The 27,030-nt window shown below is 39.8% G+C and overlaps 1 protein-coding gene and 1 pseudogene across 1 annotated transcript in view; one reads left to right on the top strand and one right to left on the bottom strand.

Moving 5' to 3' along the window:
* The first annotated feature begins 6,570 nt into the window (after window positions 1–6,570).
* LOC101696902 (pseudouridylate synthase 7 homolog) lies at window positions 6,571–18,733 on the top strand (annotated as a pseudogene).
* Window positions 18,734–23,059: 4,326 nt separating this feature from the next.
* Window positions 23,060–27,030, bottom strand: part of Samd7 (sterile alpha motif domain containing 7) — a 29,282-nt gene continuing 25,311 nt past the window's right edge. The window contains 3 exon segments of the mRNA XM_004834574.3: window positions 23,060–23,103; window positions 23,106–23,253; window positions 25,616–25,726. Of these exon segments, the coding sequence (XP_004834631.3) occupies window positions 23,060–23,103; window positions 23,106–23,253; window positions 25,616–25,726 (303 nt within the window).

Raw genomic sequence — 27,030 nt, 5'->3', positions numbered from 1 at the left:
CTTTGAATGTTGGGTGTTTTGTTTCAGCAATGAGAAAAGTAAATAAGACAGACATACAGTGTTTCTGTATGTTAAAAAATTCATTACCACGCTAAATAAAGCTTTCTCCAATCAGGATCCTCTCTCCGGAAATGTGATGAATACTAGGGAACTTGAAAAATTCAGTTTTCCAGAGTGTTCTCATGATTTCCTTATTTTTACTCTGTATTAGTCAGGATTCAGTGTATAAAAGAAAAAGTAATACAGGTTTTTAAATAATAAACACTCATAATTGGAGAAACTACATGCTTCCAAAATTGTTGAAATGTTGCAGGAGCAGGCTCCAGGCTAGGCCTGACTGAGTGAATGGCCAGGGAACTTCTACCTTTGGGGAGTCAGGAGGTCACCATAGCAACAATGAGCTCAGGAAACTGCTGGGAAAGCTGGGAATCAGCTGCCAGGAAGCCAAGATCAGAAAGTTGTTGCCAGCACTACTGTAGTTGACTTACTCCTATGAAATTCAATCATGGACACTAAAACAATGTTGTAGAAAAGCCCTGCCTCCATGACCTTGCTGCCCAGGGAAGATGGTTTTCTCATGATATGTGTCCTCCTGATCTCGTAACAGTCCATCTAATCAGAACTAGAACTTTAGTTAAAGGGAGTCTGGGAAATGAAGGCTTTAAATTTCCACCTTTTGCTGTGTGCCAGTTGACCATGTATACACCATTATGTCTTCCTCATCCACACTCCTAAACCATCATACATTTAAGCACCTTGAGACCCCTCTTCTTTTTCTACCCTCCCATGTTATCACTCACACATTTTCATACCCATGTATTTCCTGTTTTTCCTCTTCCCTTTCCTACCTGGCCAATCTTTCAAGAGTCAGGAAACTTGTCACCTCCACAGTGAAATCTTCCCTGAATTCTTTCTTCAGCAGACTCAATTGTCCCTTCTGAAATATTCTGTACAAATCCTCAAGATAGTTTACATAATTTGCATTATAATTTGTTGCTTTTCTTTCCATCAGGCTGTTATGTGGCTTTGAAATTATTCCAAACACTTGCATAGTTTTCCCCATGTTTTGCCTCAGATCACAGCTGTAGTGGTTGAGCTAGCTTCTCTAAAGAAGGCCAGTGCAAAGGTACATCTCAACTTTAATTGGACTTGACATTCCATAGAGGCCAGCTTCCATCTTACTTGAGCAATTAGACTTTAACAATTTTGGGATGCATTTAGTATGTGATCAGTATAATTTGGCTATCCAATGTATTCCCCACAAAGATTGTTCATGATATTCTCCCCATTTTATGTGAATTTAAGAAAACTTCATAGGACAACAAATATGTGACTTGTGAAATAATACTTTGATCAGCTCTTTATTTCCCCTATACACAATACAGGCTGAAACTTTTAAAGGCAAGTACCATGTCTTAGTCCTCTGTTCTCAATCTCTACCAATGCCGGGCTCAGAGTAACTGGATGTTGATGGAATGAATAATAAATGATGAAAGGGCCAGGGATTTAGCTCAGCAGTACTATGCCTGCCTCACAAGTGCAAGGTCTTGAGTTCGATCCCCAGTACAAAAAAAGAACCAAAATAAATGATGTAAATGGTAAGGAGCTTTAGTAAGTGAGAGAAAGATACAGAACAAAGTTCTATTGGGATGCCTTTATTATAGCACATGGGCTCTATTTATATAGTTCTCTGGAATGTATAGAAAACTAATTTAGAAAGAAAGTCCCATAGATTTGGTTAAGGAAGCAATTCCTTGTGCAAGAAGAGAGATTCTTGTAACCATTTTGCCTGATTTCCTGTACCTGTAGATTTACCTGAGAACAGAGACAAATAAAGATCCACCCTTCCAACCTACCTCCAACCCAGCAATTTGTGAGAAAATACAGGGTTTAACAAAACTAAATCTGCAAAATTAAAACCTGATACACAAGGAAAGACAGCTGAATCTCATACAGTAGGTTACTACTATACCTAAAACTCATTTTCTGTGCAAACCCAGCACTTATGGGAAGAGAGCAGAAAGATGACAAGGGTAACAGAGGCTTAGTTGACACATAATTCATGAAACTGAAGTCATAACGGTAAAAGCAAAAACAAGCAACCTGGGGCTTCTGGATGTGGACCTCCCTTGGAGATAGGGAGGAATCTTAACACTGTGTTGCCCCCGCCCCCAGTACCAGGAATTGAACTCAGTAAATTGTGCTTGCCAGGCAGGCGCAGCACTGTTGAGCTCCATCCCCATCCCCTAACACTGTGTTCTTCTTCCACTGGTCTCAGACAATTTTCCAACGACTCTTGTGCTCAAGTCCTGATGTTCATCTGATGTTCAATAATGAGATGCCTCTGAAATACGTAGAACAATAGCCCAGCAAATGTATAGATTGAGTATTTTAACTTTTAAGTAATTCAGTGGAAGCTGTTACAGGTGGTAATTATGAGTCTCAAATGAAGTACTATCAAATTACAGTTACAAGTTATTATTTTCCCTTGAGAATCTTCATAGGAAAGTACTAAAATATGATATTTTATATTGCATATGACATGAGATTTCTGCTTCCTTTCATTCCAATTGTTCTTTGTTTGTTTGTGATTTTATTCCATATATTGCTTCTAAGTTGTGCAAGATTTGCTCCCCTCCCCTGGTAAAGGAACTCACTATATTTGAAGTGGTATATTTCAGAGAAAACAGCAAAAAAAGTACTAGGTACCTTTCCTAAGCTGTACCTCTTAAGGAAAGGGATTTGGAGGTCTTGATTTTTTCATCTGCCAAATGAAACATTTTCTCTTCTATCCATTTTCCACCCAGGAATTGACAGTCTGAAAGACAGTATATTTAGCCATAATGAAACAGTCTGTAGCAGAGGTCTGTTTGTGTTGTTACCAGGATAGACCTGAAATACTAAAGTATTTTTATATACAATAATTATTCTGACCTTCAATTTTTGGTAATAAAATAAGTGCTGAATGTTTAGAATGTGCTTTTATAAAAATGCCTGAGGGGCCGGGGATTTAGCTCAGTGGTTTCGGCACCTGCTGCACAAGCGCAAGGACCTGAGTCCGATCCCCGGTACCAAAAAAAAAGCCTGAATAATCCTACACATGATTATCAAAGAAGTTTGGTTTTCTGTTTCTCAAGAGATACTTGGTTTTTCACTCTCTACAGAAACCAATATTGCAATAAGTGAATTTTGCTCAGCTGTGGTTTCTTTTTAGTTAGTTAGTTAGTTTGTTTGTTTGAGACAGTGTCTCACTATGTAGTTCAGGATGGCCTTGAACTCCCTATGTAGCCCAGGCTGACCTTGAAATGCAGTGATTCTCCTGCCTCAGCCTCCTGATTACTGAGATTACAGGCATGTGCCACCACACCTGGCTGTGGTTTCTTTTTAAATTGAATATTATTCTCTTTATTTGATTATGTTTAGATGCACTTGCTTCTATTTTAAAATTAATTTTATTGGTACTTTTTTTATATGCAGTGGACCTCAAGTTATGACTGGCCTGACATAGGAACAACTTGAGTTAATTAGGTTAATGGAGATTCATCTGCCTCTTGTTATCTATAGTGTATACCCAGGTAAACATCCAGATATCAGCTGTATTGACTTTCGACCAACTTGAGTTACAACCAGCCCTTGAGAACCAATCGAATTCGTAAGTCAAGAGTCTACTGTACGTAATGAGCATATTCATCATAGGCAATTTGTACCTGTACATAATACATCTTGATTCTTCTTTTTTCCCCATTCCCTTCACTTTCCTACAACTCTTCTTCCCCTCCTTATAGAAGCTTTGTTTCCATTTTTTCCCTTTCTATTCTCTTTTCCTTTTTCCTTCCTTCCCTTCCTCCTCTCCCCTCCCTTGCCTCCCCTTCTCATTTGAACATTTTCTTCCTACTTCCCAATATCTGTCATCCATTTTGGTCTTTACCCTTTCAGTTTCTCACACGAGAAACAATGTGTTGTTTAAACTTATGTGGTTTTTAAAATTGAACTTTGTTTCCAGTGTTCCTTTTGAAATATTTTCAGACTAGTTTAGAAAGTTGCAAAAAATAGTATGAAGAATTCTCATATATTCTTCATGTAGCTTTTATAAATGTCAAGATCTTATATAAATGCACAACTATTTCAAAACAAAATTATCATTAATGCAGCATTACTAAGTAGCCTGAAAGCCTCATTAAAATTTTGTCAGTTGTCCTGCTGTCCTTTTTTTGCTCAAGATCCAATCCAAATTCATGAATTACATAGTTGTCTTGGTTCCTTTAGCTATTTGCAACCTATAAAATAAGCCAATCTTCACAAAACATCATCTATTTGTTGCAAATGAGTAATAATGCATCTTTATTTATTACTAAAAGATAATAACTCAGACCTTTTGCCTTATTCTACCTGTGCTACTAGTCTGTATCCAAGATCCAGATAATGAACTTTAGCAAATTTATAAGTAACCTGGATATTATAATAAATAATAATTTCTATGGACCTGAGTGCCCATCTACCAGAAAAATCTTATGTGAGGGGAAGTACAGGCAGTTATGATTTAAAACCTTCAGGCCAGGACTCCAAGTATAGGATCTTGTGTTAATTACTTTTCTCTCATTGCTGAGACAAATTACCTGACGCCTAAAGTTAAAGGGAGAAAAGGCTGACAGTTTGTGGAGGTTTCAGTCCATAGTCTGCTGGCCCAAAGGCAGGGTGGCTTGGCAGAGGAGAAGTAATTTATGGTTGCCAGTATAGCAGACATCCTGCCCAATATTAGCAGGCTATAAGTGGCACAACCTTGCTCCTCCACAATTCAGCTATATTACATTAGGGGTCTGACTGAAGCTTTATATGACTCAAATGGGCATATCAGATAGCAGAGTTGGGTGGGTACAGCTCCTCTGCTCATGGCTGCTACCAAGATTTAAGTCCTAGTCCATGAAGTAGCAGGGCCTTGCTGAGTTAACTTCCAGCCAAGGTCAGCTTGACTCCAACTAAATTCTTTCCCTCTGAATTACTTGTTTGTTCTCCTATGCTAGTGCCTCCCTTTTAGAATCCTGTCTGTGATACCCACTATCATCAGGTGTCTCAAAGCATACTCCATTCTCTTCCTTCCCATGCCTGTTATGAATAAACACTGGGTGTCTTTGGTGCCTTTTGTCTTTGCTACCCACAGCAGTTTAGATCAGCCCAAGACTCAGTTTCTTCTCTCAGGTCTCTGTATCTGTGTTTTTTGTTTATTCTTTCTGTTGAGTATGTCATACTGTCTCCTAGGAGATTGAGACCCATAGCCAGGTGTCTCAACATTCTCTATAGGCCAGAAGGTAGCAAAGGCAACCAGAGAATTTAACAGTGTCTTTCTGCCCCCTTCATCTTATTCAGACTACTTAGGGTGGGTAGCACTCAAGCCCTAAATCCTAGTGCCCTAAGGCCTGGCCCCACCATGAATCAGTCACACACCAGATTCAGCCACTGCATGAGGTTTTAGGGGGACATCTAGACCCAAAACATAATAAATCTAAAGAATGTTAAAGGAACATGAAATTCATCATTTTGGGGGAAGCTGGGTATCTTCTGTCTTTTCTCAAGACCTACTCTTAACCTTTCTCTCTCTGTCCTATAGATATGCATACATATTTCTGAGACTGTATGTATGTATAACCAAAAAATTAGAAGATCTTGAAAAAGTCTGTCAGCAAGGGGATTGATTAAATAAACCACAGGAGGTACATATGTTGGAATATTATACAGCTTTAAAAAGGAAGGGAGGTACTGCTGTGAAATAATATCTAAATATTTTGTTATGTCAAAAAAATAAAATGTAGTATGTTAACAATTTCATGGAAAGGTGATACTGTTTGGAGGTTGAATGTCCCTCAATGGTCTATATGTTAAAGAGTCACTACCCACAATGGTGGTATTGGGAAATGCTTGGGCCTTAAGGGGTGGGGACTGGAAATGCCTTAGGTCATTGGGGCTGTCTTGAAAGGGATTGTGGGACTCAGGTCTGTCTCTCTGCTCCAGTTTGAGACGTGACCACTCATTCTGGCACATGCTCCCACTATGAAGTGCTGCCACCCACTCTCACTGAAAGGCAAACTAAGACCTCCACCCTCACAGTGTATCTTGCACTTTAAGCCTCTGAAACTTAGAGCTAAATAAAACTTACTTTACTATATAAGTAGTCTATGTTAGGTATTTTGTTGTAGCAATGGATGGCTGACTAATACAAAAGGGGACTGAAAGCTGGGCGTAGTGATGCATGCCTGTATTCTAGCACTTGGGACACTGAGGCAGGAGGATTGCCATGAGTTCAAAGCCAGTCTGGGTTACATAGTGAGTTCAAGGCCAGTCTGAACTACACAGCAAGACCTTGCCTAAAAGAATAAAAGGAGACTGAAAAAAAAATATAGGGACATTTATGCTTATTACAAGAAAGATTTCCTGACTCCAGACCAAGGTTGGAACAGAGGTGTTTTTACTTGAACATATGCCTTCATTTTTCAAACTGTACAATTTAAATTTAAAAAAGAAAATGTGAGAAACAGCAGCCACTGAAATGAAGATGAGAGGACTTCTTTACTAGCCATGGTGCAAACAGCAGGAGCTGGAGCTCCCACATCCCACCTGATGGTCACAGCAGCACTAGCTGGGTCATTAGATGCCGCCCTAGCCAAAGCACATCAGACCATCCTTCCAGCCAGGCCTGGCACTGTGGTGTACTGGAGTAGGGAGTGAGTAGTCAAAGCTAGAGAAATGTGAAAGAATGAGGCAACATGTCACCCTGTTGGAATGGACAAACCTGCCTGGATTGGCCATTTGAAGAAAGCAGACACTCTGGGGATGGTGAGTTCCAAAGCCTCCATCCACTGGAGTGGACAGGAACAGGTGTGGCACCTTCTAGTCCCCTCCACCACTCGACCTACTCCCGCTAAGGTGGGGTGAGGAGATACCTCAGCACAACCCAGATGATGTGGAAAAAGTCTCATTTCTAAATGCTCTAGAGGAATTGGTGTGGGGTTTTAAATGTCTTGGAGCTTGATGGAAAGAAGTGGGCAGTTGGCAATAGTGCACACATGCTGTGTTCCACTCAGAGGCTCCTGTTTCCACATGTTCTGATATTAGGATTCTTTCACTTTAGCTGTTAAGTTCTCAAACAGAGCTCATTGTTTTCAAGTGAGCAAAGAGCTGTTATCTGCTTATAACTTGAAAATGAGGGAGCATTTTGGAAATGACAAATGAAGTATGCAGCCCTGAAACAAGGAAGGGAACCTCAGACAGATTACAACTGCCTGAAGCTCTGACTGAGAAATAATAAAAGGCACACACAAAGAGGAATGTGTGTTTATGTTGTTTTTTATTGGGCTTCCTGTTTTTAGTTTTTCCCATCTTAGCTGCAAAAAGTATTGGTAGACAGAAAAATCATGGCTGAATTTCCTGTAAGACTTCACTGTTTGGAACATAAGCTTAACAAATCAGATTTTGGAATATTAGCACCTCAATGCATAACTCCTGCCACCTTTCTAAAACATTTGTATATGTGTATGTATGCGCACACACACACACACACACACACACATGTATGTATACATGTTGTAGGGGGCCGCTGTGAGATGTGTCAAAGCCTGGGAACCTGAGGGTGTTTGAATGCATCTGAGGACACAATCCCATTGTTCAGGGCAGGCACACAATGGGACTTCGTTAAATAATAATCAGCATAGACAAACCATGCATGGATCACATGGCCATGTGAGGTTGCAGGTGTTTTGTCTCACTATGTCTCAGTAAGATAGTAACTGCCACTATAAGTGCTGTGCTATAAAATAAAGTTTTGTTTCTGGATTCTTGTGATATCTGCTCCATGTGTGTTCTTTTCTTTGGGAACCTTGCCTGACAGGGCCCCTCTTCAGGCACCCAACCCTGACACTTGTTTAGCTAAATGAGTATATCACAGAATATTAATTGCTAGAAATGTTGTAGGTCATAGGTCAATCTTTCACAGATTGGAAAATGGAAGCTTAAGGAAGTAAAATGACAAATAAAAGGACTAGTTTGGAATTCAAGCCTAGATCTTTTAGCTCTGAGTTGTTCCACTTGTGAAGCACTATCAGTGGGCTTGTGGAGTCCTGTGCCTTTTAAGGAGGAGTTTTCCCAAGGACATAGGAAGTTCAGTGTGATTTTTTCCTGATAGTTTGAGATAAATCCTTGATGTGGTACTCCTTTGGCAGGCACATGGGAAAGAATGCTTCAGCAGTTGTTATATGGACATTAAATATTTGTCCTTTTACTAAAATCTAGTCATGAAGGACTGTGTTAGGTTCTGCAAGAAATGAGATGAATAAAATTAGTAGTATATAAAGATATTCAAGAAAGAATATTCAAAGATGCTCAACAGGCATATTTACAGTAAGATTCCAGAGAAAGAGAGCAGTGTGTGAGCTTTGAATGTACATCAAATTGTTAACCAAAGTCAGTCTGATATAGGGGAAATAAATGTAATTCCAAACCTGCTAGATGTTAGATACTCCAAGTTCATGTTCCCCAAAGTTGAAGAATGAATTCTAAGGAACAACGGAGGTTAAAAGTAGAAAAATTTATAGGGGAATAGGAATGGGGAATAGGGAAGATTGGGGGACTGGAATAACTCCTGAGAGACGGGAGGGTTCCCAAATGGGTTGTCAACGAACCTACTTCTCTGAGAAAGTTTTATAGAGCAAAGTCACAAGGAGTGGGTACACCATGGGTCATATTACAATCAACCAATACAATTACAAGTATAGCCACTTAGCTAATATTCAGCTAATAGTAGTAAGGGCATATGGATGACATCAGTAACCTTGGTCTATAATCTATAGTCTTATTCTTGTTTTTAGTCTTAGTCTTAGTAGGTGAGAGAGGATGGTCCACCTCTAGTGAGATAATGGTTTATTTGTTTGGGAAATCTCAAAAGGGTGGTACCAATAATCTCAAGCTTCCTTAGGGAAGTATGTAAATTTGAGCACTGTGACTTTAATCATCTCAGATGTGCCTCCAGCCAGTTTTTGATGTGTTCTCCTCTTCTGCACTGACTTCCCTGAGGGCCTAGCCCTGTCTGACTGCCTGCAATATTTCTACCTAACTTAGCTGTCTATAAGAAGTCTTTTTTTTTTTTGGTGTGTTTTTTTTGGGGGGGGGGCGGTTTACTGGTGATTGAACTCGGGACCTTGTGCTTGCGAGGCAGGCGGTGGCACCACTGAGCTAAATCCCGGCCCTGTCTATAAGAAGTCTTAAGTGATAGATTTAAGGACTACTCTCTTTCATCTCCTGTTTCTCCAAATCTACATTTTACAAAATAATCATTCATTGCTTTTGGAATCTTTAAAAATTTATTTTTGTCCGGGCATGGTGAAGCATGCCTGTAATCCCAGCATTTGGGAAGCTGAGGCAAGAGGATCACCTTGAGAGTTCAAGGCCAGCCTGAACTACATTTCGAGACCCTGTCTCAAAAAACAAAATGAAACAAAAAGCCAAAATATTTATTTTTTAAAACATGCTGCTCTAGTTTGAATGTATGTGCTCCTCTGAAGGTCATGGTTTGGAATTTAACCTCCAAGGGAGTGGAATTAAGAGATAGGGTCCCTAGGCGGGGACGTAGCTCAGTGGTTCCACTGCCTGCCTCGAAGGTGCAAGCCCCTAAATTCCATCCCCAGTACTAAAACGACAGAGAGATGGGGTCCTTGGGAAGTGGTTAGGCCATAAGGGGCTGTGCACTCATGGTAGGATTAGTGCTGTTAGAAGACTTCTGAGTTTGAGGGACAGTTTATCCCTGTTTGCTCCTTTGCCCTTCCTCCTTGTAAGGAAACAGCAAGACAGTGCCATCCTGGAAGCAAAGACAGAGCCCTTAGCAGACATCAAGCCCTTTTGTGCCTTGATCTTAGACTTCTCAGATTTCAGAACTGTGTGAAACCAATTTATATTCTCTATAAATTACTTATCTTGGGCATGTTGTGACAGTAGCACAAATGGACTAAGGCACATGCTGTATAGGTACTCCAGAGAGCCAAGAAGTTGTGCTCAGATGTTCTTGAGCCTGAAGCTGAAATGTCCTTCCTGACCTCTTATAACCCCTAAAGTTATGGCTTCAAGAAAGTCTACTTGGGTGTGTTACTATATTGAGAAGGAGATTATTATTATCTTCAGGTGGCCTTATCTTACTAGATCTACCACGTGGACAACAAATGCTTTGCACTAATATTTATGGTTGCATTCTTCTCTTGCTTGTTATACCTGTTGATGCTACAATAATGAACAAACTGCTGTCATTGGCAGAGCATGGAACAAAGGAGACACAACCATTACCAAAAGTAAAGATTAACAAGAAAATTTTTAAAAAATTGATTTTTTTCCAAACTTAGAAAGGGTAAAGATAATTTTTTTGTGTGGGAGGCAGAGGAAAGAAAATCAGCTGTGTGTTAAATCTCATAAAAATATTTCCATTTAATGGGACAATTTTTCACACGGTAAAACAACTCAATGCGCTTGAAACAATGGAAAAACTTTAAACATACTTTATGCTACCTCCTTATAATGCCAAAGCATTGTAGCCCCATTAGAAATATAGCATATCAGGGGTCGGGGATTTAGCTCAGTGGTTTCGTCATCTGCTGCACAAGCGCAAGGACCTGAGTTCGATCCCCGGTAGCAAAAAAAAAAAAAAAAAAAAGAAAGAAAGAAATACAGCGTATCCTTTTCAAAAGGGAAGGGGACCAAGAGATGAAGGGAGAGGGGAGGAAGAGGAGGGAAAGGGAATGAAAAAAAGGATTAAGATGTGTTACGTACATCTAACTTCCCACAATGAATGTAATCATTATGTACTGCAAACATGGCTAAAAGCAATTTCATTGCTTTAGCTTACATATGGACTAGGCTAAAAAAAATCCTTTAAGTAATACTCTATAGGGAATGCAAAATAATTATTTATAGATTTTTTTTTTTTTTTTGTAAAGGGGATTGAACTTGTTCCTTGCGCTTTCGAGGCAGGCGGCAGAACCAGAGCTAAATCCCCGGCCCAAAAGAATTATTTATAATCAAGTTCTTAGTTTAATCATTTGCCCTACAAATTTGCTTAAAAGCATAACAAAATACTTCTGTTCATTTGAATAGAGAGGGAGACAGTCTAGGCCCATGTCCAGATCACTAAATTTCAAGCTAGTGAAATCAGTATGGATAGTTCAAGTTCTTCAATAAATGGTCTAATGTCCAAAAGGAAAAACAAAAAAGAAAGAAAGGTTGTGTACACAGCAAAAGATTAATTTTAAATAATCAAAATTGGTGTATATTTTGCTATCCTTGATTCCTATAAAGCAGCAATAGGTTCACTTTTGTCTTCTTTAATCTCACCATTATATGAATCAGAGGAGCAGGTGAGCAAATGGAAGCAGAGGGACACAGCAGTTGCTACTATCTTCAGCATCACATGAATAAAAGAGCTAGTTTGGAATTTCCATCATCGCCAATTTACTTAACACTCAGCACAGAGTGTGCTAGTTACCTTGAGGAATAAAAGATAATAAAGTTAATGATGTGCAAAGATCTGAATGATCGACCATTTAATTTTTTCTTTAGGTTCTTCCTATGGAATGAATTTGTTAACTTCTGCTTTTGGTCTCTAAAAGTTGTCATTTATTTATCTTAAATATTTATACAATGCTAAGATAGGATTCAGAATCAAGTGGGCCAGTAAAGTGCCTCTCTTTCTTTAGTGTTACCTACTGCAAAATGGGGTTTTAAAAAACTTCCTTTCCCCCCTCCTGCACATAAACTTAACTATTCTATGATTAAGGTGAGTATCTGGTTAATAAAATCCCTTCCAGTTCTAACATCCTTGATGACATCGTTTGAGCAACTGCACTGGCCTGAAGCCATATGTCTATATTTTTCAGTTACATGATTCAATAACTTCCATTTGTGACTTAAGCCAGTGACAAATGAGTTGGGTTTTCTAATGGTGTGTGTATGAGTCAGGATCTCTGCAGTAGATACATAGCATGTTGAAACGAGTTACTCTAGAAGATAGTAAAGGACCAATTACAGAAGTGTGGGAAGGATGAGGGGAAACATGAACTAGCAACAACAGTGAGCCTTCTCATCCCCCAGCCTGAGATGACCAGGAGAGGAACTGATTTTCCAGAACCAGTTCCCAGGATTTGGGCAGAGTGTAGCTGTAGCTAAAGGAGAGAGTTGCTTGGCACAAGCTGTGGCCACTATGAAGAAAGTAGGAAGAGAGTCAAAGAATCAATACTCTTCCCCCTCTCTTTCTTCCTGCCACTTGACCTCCTCTTTGCTGTCACTGGCTGAGCTGAGTGGGAGTCAGAGGGAAGGGAGGCTGTCTGATGTGGTCTTCTGAAGACCACACCAAGCGTGATAGGGCACCAAAAATGATAGAGAGGATGGAGAGAGGCCCTGGAAAACCTATGAACACCCATCATCCTATGAGTCTAACATATTGCTTTACAAAGGACCTTGGGATACTAGATAAGGGTTCATACAGAAAGAATTGCTCCCATGATCATCACCACACATCACGATTATTTTAAATTATTCAATCACTCAATTTCATTTGTTGAGCATTTGTTGCTTGGGAAGCTTTGAAGTAGTGCAAAGAATTTAGAAGTCATAGTTGCTACTTTCAAGGTGTAACAGCCAGAAGGGTGAGATGAGATATTACAAATGAAAAACAAACTTTGGGGCTAAAAAAAAAGTTCTTAAAAATTTTCAGGCTTGAGAGATGGGCCAATCAGTGTAACTGGCCTTCTTGGCTACAGTGATTGGCCACAAGGTCCAAAAGACCCAGTAACAGAGAGTGACTCCCCAGACTTTGAATGTGTTGGAAGAGGCATATGCTCTTCCTTTCAGCCCTGTGATGTGATACTGTTAGGTTTGGACTGCAACAAGCATTTTATTACCCTAGGAATGAGAGCCTGGGTTTGATCCCCAGTATTGCAAAAGCAAACAAACCAATAAAAGGGAAACTTCTTTGTAAAGGAAGCAGACTAAAAGATATGTGTGTGTGTGTGTATGTGTGTGTGTGTGTGTGCGTGTGCACACGCATGTGTGCCCTGGGCATCTTGGAAGTCATTTCTCTAGAACTTGAAGAAAGCACAAAGAGAAACTGGATTCTTGGTGATAGCACTTGAACCATTAAATTAAGCCTTGCCTGAAGCCAGATGTCTAGACTTTTTGGCCACTAGATAAACAAGTTTCCTTTCTGGTTTAAGCTGGTTTGAATTGGGTTTTCTGTCATTGTTAGACTGTAGAATATCCTAACTGATATACCACCTAAAAACAAGATAATTGAATGAACTATAGCCAGCCCTCTGTATCCATGGGGTCTTCCTTTGTGGATTCAACCAACTGTGGATCAAAAGGGGTTTTTTTGTTTGTTTGTTTTTTTGGTACCAGGGATCGAACTCGGGACCTTGTGCTTGCAAGGCAGGTGCCAGAACCACTGAGCTAAATCCCCAGCCCGATCAAAAGTATTTTTTAAAAAAACAAAAATTTCATCTACATTGAACATGTACAGACTTTTTTCTTGTCATTATTCTCTAAACAATGCAGTAGAATAACAATATATACAGCATTTACATTGTATTACATTTTATAAGTACTGTAGAAATGATTTAAAGTGTACAAGAGATTGTGTGTATACAAACACTATGCCATTTATATCAGAGACTTTAGTTTACTTTTGGTTTTTTTGAGACAAGGTCTTGCTATGTAGTTCAGGCTGGTCTTGAACTATGTAACCCAGGCTGCCCTCGAACTTGTGGCAATACTCCTGTCTCAGCCTCCTGAGTGCTATGATTATAGGCATGTACCACCACACCTAGCATATCAGGAACTTTAGCATGAGTGGATTTGGGCATCCTGGAGAACCCAGTGGATACTAAGGGAGCCAGTTCCCCATAGATACCAAGGGTTGAAAGTACTGGGTTTTTTTTGTACCGGCGATTGAACTCAGGACCTTGCACTTGCGAGGCAGATGCAGTGCCACTGATGAAGGTACTATTTTTAAATGGAAGATTTTAATATTCATGAAAGATGTTTGAATCTTTGTAGAATTATTGAATTTAATAGCATCTACCTAGTAGATGCTATAAAGTATATATAGTGATTCTATAGGCTCTACTCTATAGGTTATCTCTTTTATGTACTAATCTAAGTGTTTTTTAAAAGCTCTTATTCTTATTCTTTATCTTAATTTTTTTTGAGACAGGGTCTTAGTATTATGTAGTTTGGCCTCAAACTCACAACAATCCTCCTGCCTCCCCAGTGCTGGGATTATAAGCATCTACCACCACAACTGGCTATCTTAATTTAAAAAATAAATCCCTAATTCATGACTTGAATATTTTAGTGCTAATAACTAATATTCATAAGGAGTAACTCTATTTGACCATTCACTTTGGGAAGTTCCCAGGACTGAGGGGGTAGTTCAGTGGCAGAATGCTTGTCTAGCATGCAAAAGGGCCTAGGTTTGAACCCAGTACTGCAAAGACAAACAAATAAATAAAAAGGAAACTTCTTTGTAAAGGAAGCAGCAATGCTTAGAATACTTACTGTGGATGTCATTTGGCTCCAGAGTTTGGTGGAAATAGATAAAGCCTAGTAAGTAATGATTTGTTATGCCTTTACTATGAAAACAATCATCAGATTAGAATAAAGGTGTCCCCTCCCCCCAAACCATCCAGGACTAAAGGTATTGCTTTTTGCTTCTGTTTAGAATTATCCTTTGAAGTTGCTGATATCCCTCTCATCTCTGTACAACCTAAATGACCAGATGTGGGCTGATTCATTCTGTTCCCTGCCCTATGAATCTTTATTAATTTACTTGCTCAATAAGTGAGTGGTTTTAGTGACAGACCATTGGTGTATAAAGCACAACCAGCCAATTTGATGATTTAGGAAAAGCTGAATGAGTAACAAAGAATTCCAAATTAATTGTTAGATTATGACAGTAATTTCAATCTCTTATAACAATTAATTACCCGATCATCATCTCATTCATAAGGAATAAACACCATAGATAACAGTTCTTTTTGGCTTTTTGAATGAAATGATTTCTATTTATTTGGTGTTTGAGGACCTAAATAAGTACGTGCCTGAAAAGAAAATGTTGCTGTAAAAGAGGACTACAATTGAAGTCTTGAAAACACCAGAAAACCGTTCTCAACTAGTATTTATCAAATTGTACCAGTGCTTTCTCTAAACACTTGTAATCTCTGTTTTGTAGAAGAAAGAAAACTGCTGCAGAGTTCTATTATCAAAGCAAAGCACAGCACTGCATTTGAAATAACTCCAGCAAACACTGTGCCTCCTGCACAGAACTTGTTGGATTACTCACACAAATGTCACAGCACAGGTCAGCCGTTCAGCAAATTATCAGCCTGACCCATATAGAAGGACAGAAATGTCTACAGTTCCCACAGTTTGTAGCGTTCAGAGAGCAGTTGGATGACTTCTAGTCTATGCTCTGAAGCACTTGCAGCATGGTCTACTTTCAGTCTGGTTAATAACATAAGACCAAATTCTGCCTGGTAGATACTGACATTTATTTTTTTTTCCCTTCAAACTTGGTTTAGGTAAACAAACCCAGACAGACAGACAGACAGACACACACACACACACACACACACACACACAGAAGATTATTGCTGCTTACAAAACACTGATCAACTAATCTGTTGTACTATCTGCTCTGCGAAGGTAATATCTACATAATTTGCCTTTCATCCCAACTGAAAGCACCCAGCCTGGCTCATAGATTCTTGGTAAATATATATTGGGTGGATGAATTGTTGAACACCAAGACTGAAGAAATGATGGTTTCCTAATTATTTCTGAGGATTTATAGATTATTCAAAAGAGACCCAATATAATGCATACAGGGATAATTGAAAGATATGGTGAATGTGGGCCGGGATTTAGCTCAGTGTTTTCGCTGCCTGCTGCGCAAGCACAAGGACCCAAGTTCAATCCCCCATACCAAAAAAAAAAAAAAAAAAAAGAAAGATATGATGAATCTTTATGTTTTTAAAAGCTTATTACAGTAAAAGACTTTGCCAATAATGATAAGTGTTTTCAAGGCAAGAGGAAGTATTTTGAGTATTTCAAGTGTGATTAATGGCAACATGTCTTTTACTGAAATACATTTTAAAATGTAAACATTTACCATATTTTATGATCATCCTTGTTGCTCAAACGTTTATGGCAATTTCTGTCAAATAAAAATAGTGTGTCTTTATTCACAAGATCTAGCACTGTGAGACTTCTGGTTCTTTCCCAAGGTCAAAATGACCAGGAAAAGTAAACATTTTGAATCCTTTCAGGGATGTAGGCAGCCACGACTTCCTGCATTGTATCAGATGTGGCAAGAAGGAGGGTTAAGAGTGTTGGAAGTGAAGGGAGTGTTTTGAGGGGCATTAACAGCAATGTGGCTTTTACTGTAATAATTTAAAAATTAAAAAAATTCATCATATTTTTAAAATCACACTTCGTATGTTAGAAAGGCAAGGATCAGTTAGGAACTGCAGTGATTAGCTTAATTTTATCATTTTAAAAACATTGGCATCAAAATGGTTTGACATAATCAGAACCTTATACATTTAAAATGGCTTGAAATAACCAAAAACTTATAAATTATAGTTTATCTCCCTGCTCTCCCACCAAAGACCAAAGGCTAATTGCTATTAAAAAGATGGTCCTGCCTGCCTTGCAAGCGCAAGGTCCTGAGTTCAATCTCTGGTACCAAAAAAAAAAGAGATGGTAAAAGTGCTGAGCATGATGGCACATGCCTGTAATCCCAGCACTCAGGAGGCTGGGTAGGAGGATTGCCACAAGTTCACCTACATAGTGACTACATAGTGAGTTCAAGGCCAGCCTGAGATTCATGGGGAGACCCTATCTCAAACCCCCCCCCCCAAAAAAGTAAGACTTTTCTTATAGTAACAAGATTTTTGAGGCCTTTACTTTTGTTTTATAAGAATAAATTCCTAACACTATGAAATAATCAGTTAATTAAAGTCAATAATCAGTTCTATAAGCTTTTTGTGACTTTAGATGATAAAAATCACTTAATGGGGAATGAGCCAAAGAGGGAGGTGAAATATATTTGAAGAGAAGTTTTTTCAAAAAGTGAGCACAGAGGACTAAGGTTAACTAAGCCCAAGAAAATCATCTTTAGAAATAAGAAACCTTGGGCCGGGGATTTAGCTCAGTGGTTCCGACACCCGCCTTAAAAGCGCAAGGTCCAGAGTTCGATCCCTGGTACCAAAAATAAAAAATGAGAGAGAGAAAGAAACGAGAAACCTTCAGCAATTGGGGAGGAGCAGGTGCAGTTTGGAGGCCACTTCTTAGTGACACCCAAAGGAAAAGTGTGATGCGTGCTGTGCAGTTGCTTGGGACACAAGTTGTTCATCACTCTTTTGTCTGAAAGCTGATGAATATCTGCACAGAGACTTGCCCACCTGAATAAGTGTTTGCTGAACTTTAAGCTAGGAAATTTCAGCTAGCAGAAAAACCCTCTGAAGCTGGGAGAGCTCCGAGGAGATCACTTCACTGTAGTTCTCAGAAATATAACAGGAATTGATGACCAAGTTCAACAAGCTATGAACTCTCTCAAGGAGATTGGATTTATTAACTACTACGGAATGCAAAGATTTGGAACAACAATCATCCCTACATACCAACTCAGAATAGCTATTCTTCAAAATTCCTGGATAGGGCTGGAGGTTTACCTCAGTGGTTCCACCACCTATCTCAAAAGCACAAGGTCCTGAGTTCAATCCCTGGTACCAAAAACAAAACAAAACAAAACAAAACTCCTGGACAGAAGAATGGATTTAATACTAAAACCCTGTTCTGGAGCTGAAAAAGGGTACTTGCTTCAATGTAGGGAAGAATGCGTGAAGACCAAAGACCCAGCTGTTGCGCTCAAAAAATTGCCCGTCAGGGCTGGGGATTTAGCACACCAGCACAGCACCTGCCTGGCAAGCATGAGGTCCTGAGTTCAATCCCCGGTACCCCAAAACAACCCCCAAACAAAACAAAGAAACCCATCTGTCAAAAGATGTGTGGAGGGGCAGCGGCTTTGAGGACTTTCAAAATGTGGAATAAAGGATATAGTCTCTGCATTTGGCATAATATCAAGAAATAATCAATGTATATCCATAGCTATCAAAGAATAACATGATGAGCAAGAGGACAGAAGACTATGGGCTGAAACCTGTCCCAGGGGACCTTGTTCTCAAAGGAGCCACAGCTACATATATTGAGGAAGAAGATGTTAATAATCACCCCATTCATGATGTGGCGATGCCCTTGCCTGAGTTTGATGCCATCTACTGAAAGCATAAAATTAGTAAAGCCTACAGAGAAATGCTGACCCCAGACAACCTTGATATCGACAACATGAGACACAAAATTCGAGATCATTCCTTATCAGGGGCCTACTGGAAGATCATTATTCATCTTCAGAATGTCAGCTGGGAAGTTGCTGCATATGAGGACCCTACAATTCCACTTTTCAACACTGATGTGGACAACCTAGAAGGGAAACCACCACCAATATTTGCTTCTGAAGGCAAATACAGGGGCTCTGAAAATGGATTTTTCACTTCCTCCTACTTAAGCTATTATGGTCATCAGAGAAGTGCTAAAAATGGATACCAGTATCAAAAACCAGACACAGCTGAATACAACCTGGCTCCACTGAGGAGTGCTTGCATAGTCTACATGCAGACAAGCATTTGCTCCCTCTTAAGGCAGAGCATCCACATGGATTTTGAATCTTTATGGTAAAGGATTATTTGTATTTTTTAAAGTTTTTATTAGTCTAAGGAAATAATTTGCAATGTTTGTACATATAAAAACCTGTCTCAAAATAAAAACTAAAAAGAGCTGGGATGTAGCTCAGTGTGAAGGCCCCGGAGTTCAATCCCCAGTACCATCGCCCCCCAAAAAAGGGGTAATAGTCATTACGCAGTTCACGTACCAGATCCAGGTAAGCATGTGTATGCTTTTTAGTTTGCAGTTGCTTTTGCGTGTATATCATCAATGCTTTTCAGGACAGCTGCACTGATAGGGGCTCTTTTCTTCATGTAAACGTGTAGCTGTCTTTATTGGTTAAGGTCTAATGTTTACTCTAGGTGCCTTTTGTGTTTGCTACTCTTTCCTCTGGAGTGATATTTGCCATAAAATAAATAATGGCAGGGAAGAAGACTTTAAAATATACAAGGGTTCCTCTGTCAGCAGCGTGAACCCTTTGTCACCCACTGGTCAGGTGTCCATCAGCATCGCATTCAGCATCTCTGGTGTGAAAGCATAAATCTGCCTTCCAAAGTTGTGTGACCTAATTACTGATTTTTATTTTCTATCATTTCTAAAACCAAATGTAAGAAATATTTTTAAAACCTGCTTTCTACTGATAATGCAAATAAATAAATTCTGAAACTAAGTGCAAGCAAGAATCTTGTCCATGACCAAAGGGAAGAGGCCCAGCACCTGAAGGATCCTCTGAAATGATGCTGGCACAGCATGTGCGGTGATCAAGTGCATGGGCTGAGGATGGCAAAGCGAGCATCAGACAGCACGGCTGGCTGACTCCGGCTGGACTCCCCTTCCTCCGGCTTCACCCTCCCTCCAGTGCACTTGTCTGAGTGGAAATGAAAGGAATGAGAAGAGGGGAGGTGCTCTGTGGAGTGTGAATGACATTTGTCCCGCATCTGGCAGTGGACACAAGAGTGAGAACATGGTTCCTCGACCCTTTTCCTCCAAGGACCCCCACCACACTGGGGTGGAGAAGGACTGACAGTATCATGACAGATTATTCTTAGCTGGCCTAAAGACCAAATTTGTTACATGTATAGTGGCCCTATCTGTATTACCCAGTAATAGCCAGTTCTTTTCATCAGACTGACTAATGAAAATTATTTAGAGAGGACTTCTTTCTATTGCAAGTGTATTCTGCAGTTCTGCATTTATAAATTTACATTTTATTTAAAAAATGAGCACAGCCTAAAAGTATTTATTTATTTATTTATGTTTTTGGTAACGGGGATCGGACTCGGGTCCTTGCGCTTTCACAGCAGGTGGTGAAACCACTAAGCTAAATTCCCGGGCCCTATTTAGATTTTCTTTTTTTCAAAATATCACCTGATGATGTTCAAGTGGCCTATTCCCTTTACTGAATAGTGTAGCTTCTCCTAGCGGCACAGTGACGTCCTGTAGCTATTGTCAGACACACAGAAGGTCTTGGATCTTGCATTGAAGAGGAATTCATCTTCCAGAGGAAAGGCAGGGTAAGTATAATGAAGTGACTACAACTCTCTATAAAACCAGCCTTTCTTACATTTGTAATGAAATAACAGGGTATATGTACCATAGTAAGAAGTTGCATTTGATCGAAGTACATTTTTAGTGTTAGTGAGCAGAACAAAATATTCCTTACATTGTTTTTAAATGGCCAATATGTACTTTAAAATATACTGGGTTTTAAAGAACATTGGTATTCCACATATTTGATATAATTCTTTAATAAATAGATTTTATAAAGCTTCCATTTTATAAAATTTCAGTTACATACAAAAATAAAGTGAAAAGTATAGGGAACCTCATATACTCAAAAATCTAGCTTCAACAAGTATCAACTCATGATACTTCACTGGGACTCTCAATGACTTACCTACAGCCTCTCCCTCAAGGGAGTTTTAGAAGCAAACCAGTGTCATGTTATGGTTGGGAAGTCATATTCCTTGGGTCTCTTTCATTGCTGTACATCTTTCTGGGTGGGCAAAGTCTGTAAGGCCCTGGCTGTTATTTCTCAGGGCTACTTTTTCAGGATTGGTATGCAGCTTTTTAGGAATAAAGTAGCTTCTTTTTCCCACCCTTCTATACCCATTCTCACCCCAGAAGAAAGAGCAAGCTTTTTCACTGCTTGCTATAAAATCAGTGGGTTTTCCCCTTTGCTGGTCTCTCAGCAAGGGAACTGAGAATAAATTAATAATTCACAAGTGTATTTGTTGGTGTAATATACTTTCATGTTGGAAAAAAAACATGTGGTCTTCATAGTAAAAATAAAAGAAAGCAAAGCTCAACTAAATTAGCATGGCTTGTGGGAAAGTGACTTCAGAAGCCCACCTTCTAAATCAAAAGTACATGTGGGTAGCATGCTATTTTTGCTTGTTAAATATGATTTATTTTAGTTTTCTGTTGCTGTGAAACAGATTACTCCAAAACTTAGCAGTTGAAAACCTCTTCCACTTATCTCGGTTTCTGTGGTTTGAGAATCCAGGAGCAATGAGGTGTGGGCCTTTGGATCAGGGTCTCTCCTGAGCTGCCATCAAGCTGTGGGTCAGAGCTACAGCACCTGCCCCTACCTGAAGGGTACAGGCTGCTGGCAGGCTTCCGAAGATCCACTGCCAAGTTTGTCACAGGGCTGCCTGGGCACACAGAAGCTGACTTTCCCAGAATGTGCAATGTCAGAGGGCCAAGCCAGGGGCCACAGAAAGGACTTCCCATCATCTTCCACATTCCATATAGTGGAAAAGACAAGATAAGTCCAGCCTACCCCCAAGGGGAGGGGATCACATCAGGGCAAGAATTCCAGGAAGAGGGATTGTTGGGGGCCATAGAAGAGGCTGCCTGCTACAGTTTGTTCATTTTAATGGTATTGTTTTTTCTAGGACCTGGAATCGAACTCAGGACCTTGTGCTTGCCAGGCAGGTGTGCAGTTTGTTCATTTTATTTTATTTTATTTTATTTTATTTTTGGTTCCGGGGATCAAACTCGGGTCCTTGCACTTTTGCGGCAGGTGGTGAAACCACTGAGCTAAATCCCCGGCCCAGTTTGTTCATTTTAAATGAAAAAAATTTAAAATACAAAATACATTCTTATGGTTAAAAATTCAAAATATTGCTGGGCATGATGGTACACGCCTGTAATCCCAGCACTCCGGAGGCTGAGGCAGGAGGATCACCATGAGTTGGAGGCCAGCCTGGACAACATAGTGAGTGCAAGACCAGCCTGAACTACATAGTAAGACCCTGTCTCAAAAAAAAAAAAAAATTCAAACTGTCCAAGGGGGTATATAATAAATAGTCTTCCCCATACCCTGTCAGCCAGTTCCTTCCTTGAGCAAATATTTCTTGTGTTATCCTTTCAGAACCATTCTGTGAAATATTAAGTTGGAAGAGTGGGACTCCACTGACAGAAAGAGGCTTTAATCTCCCCCTCCCTCTTGCCACTTCAAACTTGTTTTGCAAGTATACCTCCTTGCTCATCCCTTGGATAAAATCTGAGGTGAATACTATGACTTTTCATCTCCCTGTCATATAATGACTCCTCCAGTCATAACATAGTTTCATTTCAGAAGTAAAACACCTACTCCTGAGTAATATACCCCCAAGCTTGGAACCTTAAGGTTAAGGCTTCCCTTATTCCCTAGCTGGGCCACTTTCAAGATGGAGGCTTGAATGAGGAGAAATAGTGGAGGCCTGGGGTCAGCTTTTCTATTCTCTACTGTGTCCTTCTCCCCCTTCTCTTCTGCCTCCTATGGACCCCAGCCTTTGTCTCTGTCAGGAGTAGGGGATGGGAAACAAGGAGCTTTTTTTTTTTTTTTCACTTTCAGCCCTTTCAGCCTCTTCAGAGACTTCCTCGCAGAAACATCCAACTGTAGCTTTCTTGATGTTTGCAGATTCTCTCCCTCATTAGTATTTTTTTCCAAGGACAATTCTCTAGCCTCTTGGTGCTAGGTCACTGCAGCCCTGGCAGGAAGCTGGGTGTTTGGATCTCTTCCTCAACAGCCCTAAAATGGCTGGCTTTCTTTCACCTCCATTCTGTCCTCTTACATGCCCTTGCTAATATACTTAGATTTTTTTGAGAACTGGTGAAGATTGTTCTTGGTTCTTTTGGGGTTTTTTTGGTTTGTTTTTTGTTTTTTGTTTTTGGTACCGGGGATCGAACTCAGGTCCTTGCGTTTGCGGGTGGGGTGGCAGCACCACTGAGCTAAATCCCTGGCCCTGTTCTTGGTTCTTGAGGATCTTCAATTTCTCATATTATCTTGCTCAATTCTTTTAGGAATTATTAATCCTGAGAACAAGGAATGCTTAATGTATCACTCCAGGAATTAAAATCCAAAAGAGGGGCTGTATCTGCTGGTTGATCCAACACTTGTCTTGTATGGGTAGAAAGTGAAAGAGTTTTCTTGTTGAGCATACTTCTCACATGCTGAGATATCTTTGAAGACAAAATAATTATAGTAATTAAGTTTGTGAATTCTTTCAATAACCCAGTTTAGCCACAGATGGTACAAACGCTGAGGTAATTGTCAGCATGAAGCATAGAGTTGTCAGGTCACAATTCTAGTATGTGGTGGGGCTTTTCTTTTTCTCAGAATCAGAAGGTATTTACAGCTTTAAAACTGTGTATCAGGGTGGCTCTGACTTCTATTTCCCCCACCTGGTTTGCTGTAGTTCATTTGGACTAAGTGATTTCACTCTAAGTTTACCCCATCTGGCCGTTCTTTTGTGGTCCCACAAGAGATCCCACAGACATCCCATCACACCTCCATTAATAGTCAACCAGTCCTTCTCCTGACTGAGGCAAGAATTCTTTAGGTAACTTTTTCACCCAGCAAATCACCAGGAAGACATAAACCAGATTGCTTTGGGATCCTACACAGGGCTTCAGTTGCCTTTGCTACAAAGCTGACCCTGGGTGGAACCCAGGCTTCATTGTCACAGCTCAAATTGAAAGTTGCTTCCATTCTGCTAATATATCTGAGTTCCCAAATCCCAGTAATTTTTTTCCTTCTCCCACCCTTTTCTTGTATCCCCCATTCCCATCTACCTTCTGAGTTTCTGTTCTGGGGGTGGGCTTCCTTCTTGGCAGTGCTTGGTACCTTAGAGATTTCCCCTCAATCTCCATTTTGGAGGTTGAGACATTGTCATCTTAACCAGCGACGAACTCTTGCCTGTTCACCTTCTAGAATTCCAGATGCTACTCAGAGGCTTCCAATTCTACTGCTTCAATTCCCAGTCTCCAGGACCCTATGACTACCCTGTTTGATTGATGTCTGGCCTTAATTGAGCCTTTCTCTCAGCTTCTGTGGGAGGCTTGTCCTGTCATGCTGGTAAATGGTGCCTGGGATACAGCAGGTAGGCAGAGCTTTAGGGAAGTGTGTGAGCTGTCAGATGGGACCTCAAAAGTGAGTGATAAATCAAAGCCAACTCCATTTGAAAAGAAATCCCATGAAGTGTCATTGTAAGTATGCCAAGATACAGAGTATCCTCAAGTAAAGAAAAATGAATCGTTTAAAAAACATTTTACCAATGTTAATTTCTTAATTTTGAGCAGTGTGCCATGTTATGTGGAATGTTAACTTTGGGGAAAGCTGGATGAACTCTGTGCATTATCTTTGAAATTTCACTGTCTCTAAAATTATTCCAAAATAAAAAGTTAAAAAAAGGAAACGTTAAAGCATTTACTTCAAAAAGAAGGAATTTCTCTACCTTAAAATTTTTAGACAAAAAATGATTTTTGAAGGACATTCTTAAAATTCAGCTCCTGGCAAAAACATATATTGTAGGCCGAGGATTTAGCTCAGTGGTTCTGCCGCTTGCCTTGCAAGCGCAAGGACTCAAGTTCGATCCCTGGTACCAAAAAAACCAAAAACCAAAAAAACCCATATATTGTATTTGGTACTGGGGATCGAACTCGAGTCCTTGCACTTGTGGGGCAGGCGGTGGCACCACTGAGCTAAATCCCCGGCCCTAAACCCATATATTTTAAATAAGTATAGTTCTATATAAATTCTGGGACAAATTAGTTTCTGCTTTTTAAATTCACTTTTAGGAAGGTCTTTTTTTTGGGTACTGGGGATCAAACTCGGGTTCTTGTGCTTGCGCAGCAGGCAGTGAAACCACTGAGCTAAATCCCCGGCCCAGGAAGGTCATTTTTTTTCAAAAAATAATTATTGACCTATTATGGGTCTTGAATGTTCAAAGGAGCCATCAACCTACAAAACATAACAATCCCTTTTCTCAAAAGCTTACATTCTAATGGGGTAAAGAGAAATCAACATTAGACAATGAATATAACAAATGAGATTACATTTATGATTGAAGATGATAGGTGCTATGAGGGGAGAGGGATATCAGGAGTGTGTATAATTTTAAGTAGATTGATCAGATAAGCCTCAGGGAGAAGGCACACAAAAGCAAAGATGAAGATAAGGGGCAAAGAGTGAGGATGTCAGGGAAAGAGCATCCCGGGGAAAGGAAACAGCCATTGGGCAGGGCCTAGCAAGGAGCATGCCCCAGCACTCAAAGAGCAACCAGGGGAAAGTGAACAAGAGTAGAGGTTGGAAGGAAAGAAAGTGGAAAGTGAGGCTAGGTGGGTGAAGATGGTAGTTGGTTGGGAGGAATGCCAAAGATATAGGGCTTTGACTCTGAAGGAAATGGGGAACTATGCAGGGTTTTGAACAGAAGAGTGACATGATTTATTTTGTGTATTAAAAGGACTGCTATTTGCTCTTTTGTAAATAGACATATTTCTCCAAGCTTCTACCATAAGTACATAGTTAGGTGAAATCACATACCTGCGATTGAATTTTTAGTGCTGGTCCCAGCTTCAATCCCATGGTGCCTCGAAGGTGCTCCTCTCTGAGTAACAGCAAAGTTTCTCCATCAATTGCATGATCTTTAAATATCTTATAAAAAAAAAGACATTGACTTTGTCCAAATTTTTTTAAGTTCTTATTTTATTTACAGATATTTTAGTATATGTAGAAATGTTCAGACAGTTTGATGATGACATACACACACACAAACCTTTATTTTTATTGTACTTATTTTTTTGTTGTGGTAGTAGGAATTGAACACAAGGATTCATGCATGCTAGGTAAATGCTCTACCACTGAGTTAAGTCCTCAGCCTAAAATTTATTTTTAGTTGCACTCTTTTTTTATGCTCCAATGGCATATTATTTGTGCTCTTTAATAACATTTAGAGTAGACTGTTCTCTGCTTATATAACTCAATTCCAACCTGGAATAGTTATTGTTTGAGGTCAGAGTATATGTTTTATTTACCTATCTATTTTTTATACTCTTAGAGTATATGTTTTATTTACCTATGTATCCCTATGCAGTGTCATATATGTACAATAAGAAGATATGCAATAAACATTGCTGGATTGGTTTTATCAATGGGAAAATACTCTGAGTAAAGTAATGTGGCTGAAAGCTTTAAGCTGTACTTGATGGGAGATTCTGGTTAGAGCTCAAAAGATCAGTATGCTGATAGAAATGCTGTCAGAAAAGACCAGATTCAGGAGGATTTTGCTGGGAAGGACTACATTGGCTGTTGGACTCCAGACAATGTGTGTTATGCCTTGGCAGAAAGTTTGTCTGCATTTTGCTCATGTCCAGAGACTTTGGTGGAGGTTGAGATTAAGGGCAGCAGACTGATTAATCTTGTAGAAGAAATTTCAAAACAGTCTAATGTTGAGGCTGTGGCATGGCTACTGTTCAGGCCTTTTAGCCAGATCTATATTGAGAATCAAGAGTAAAGAGCCCAGCAGAAAGATTTAAAACATTTTGAGTTTGGCCAGAAAGGAAGCTCCAGTAAAGTTCCAGCCTGCAAAGATGGAACAGAAGAGAAATTGGTCACTGAAAAGACTAGTGAGAAAAAGCCAAGTGTTTCAGAAGAGGACAATACAAAGATGGTCTGAGGACATCACAAGAACTTGCAGGACTCCACCTTTTGCAGCCTCAAAATTGCAAAAGTGAAAGACTTTGCCTTGAGAAGAGAGCCCCAGAGCATCATGTTCCAGAATGGCAGCAGCCTAGGGAAGTTGGTCCTCAGGATTTGGTTTATAGGCACTCAACCTCCACAGCCAAGAAAGAAGAAAGCTTGGCTGGTGCTGTAGCTGGCAGCAGACCTTGGTATCATCCATATGGTGCTGGTTTTAAGTGCATACTAAATGCAAGTGTTGTGGGTTCAGGAAGGCTTCC

The sequence above is a fragment of the Heterocephalus glaber genome, unplaced genomic scaffold (assembly GCF_053883595.1).
Source record: "Heterocephalus glaber isolate CG9 unplaced genomic scaffold, H.glaber_assembly_v1.0 deba00001504, whole genome shotgun sequence".
Classification (NCBI taxonomy): Eukaryota; Metazoa; Chordata; class Mammalia; order Rodentia; family Bathyergidae; genus Heterocephalus; species Heterocephalus glaber.
This window is presented reverse-complemented; position numbering and strand designations above follow the sequence as displayed.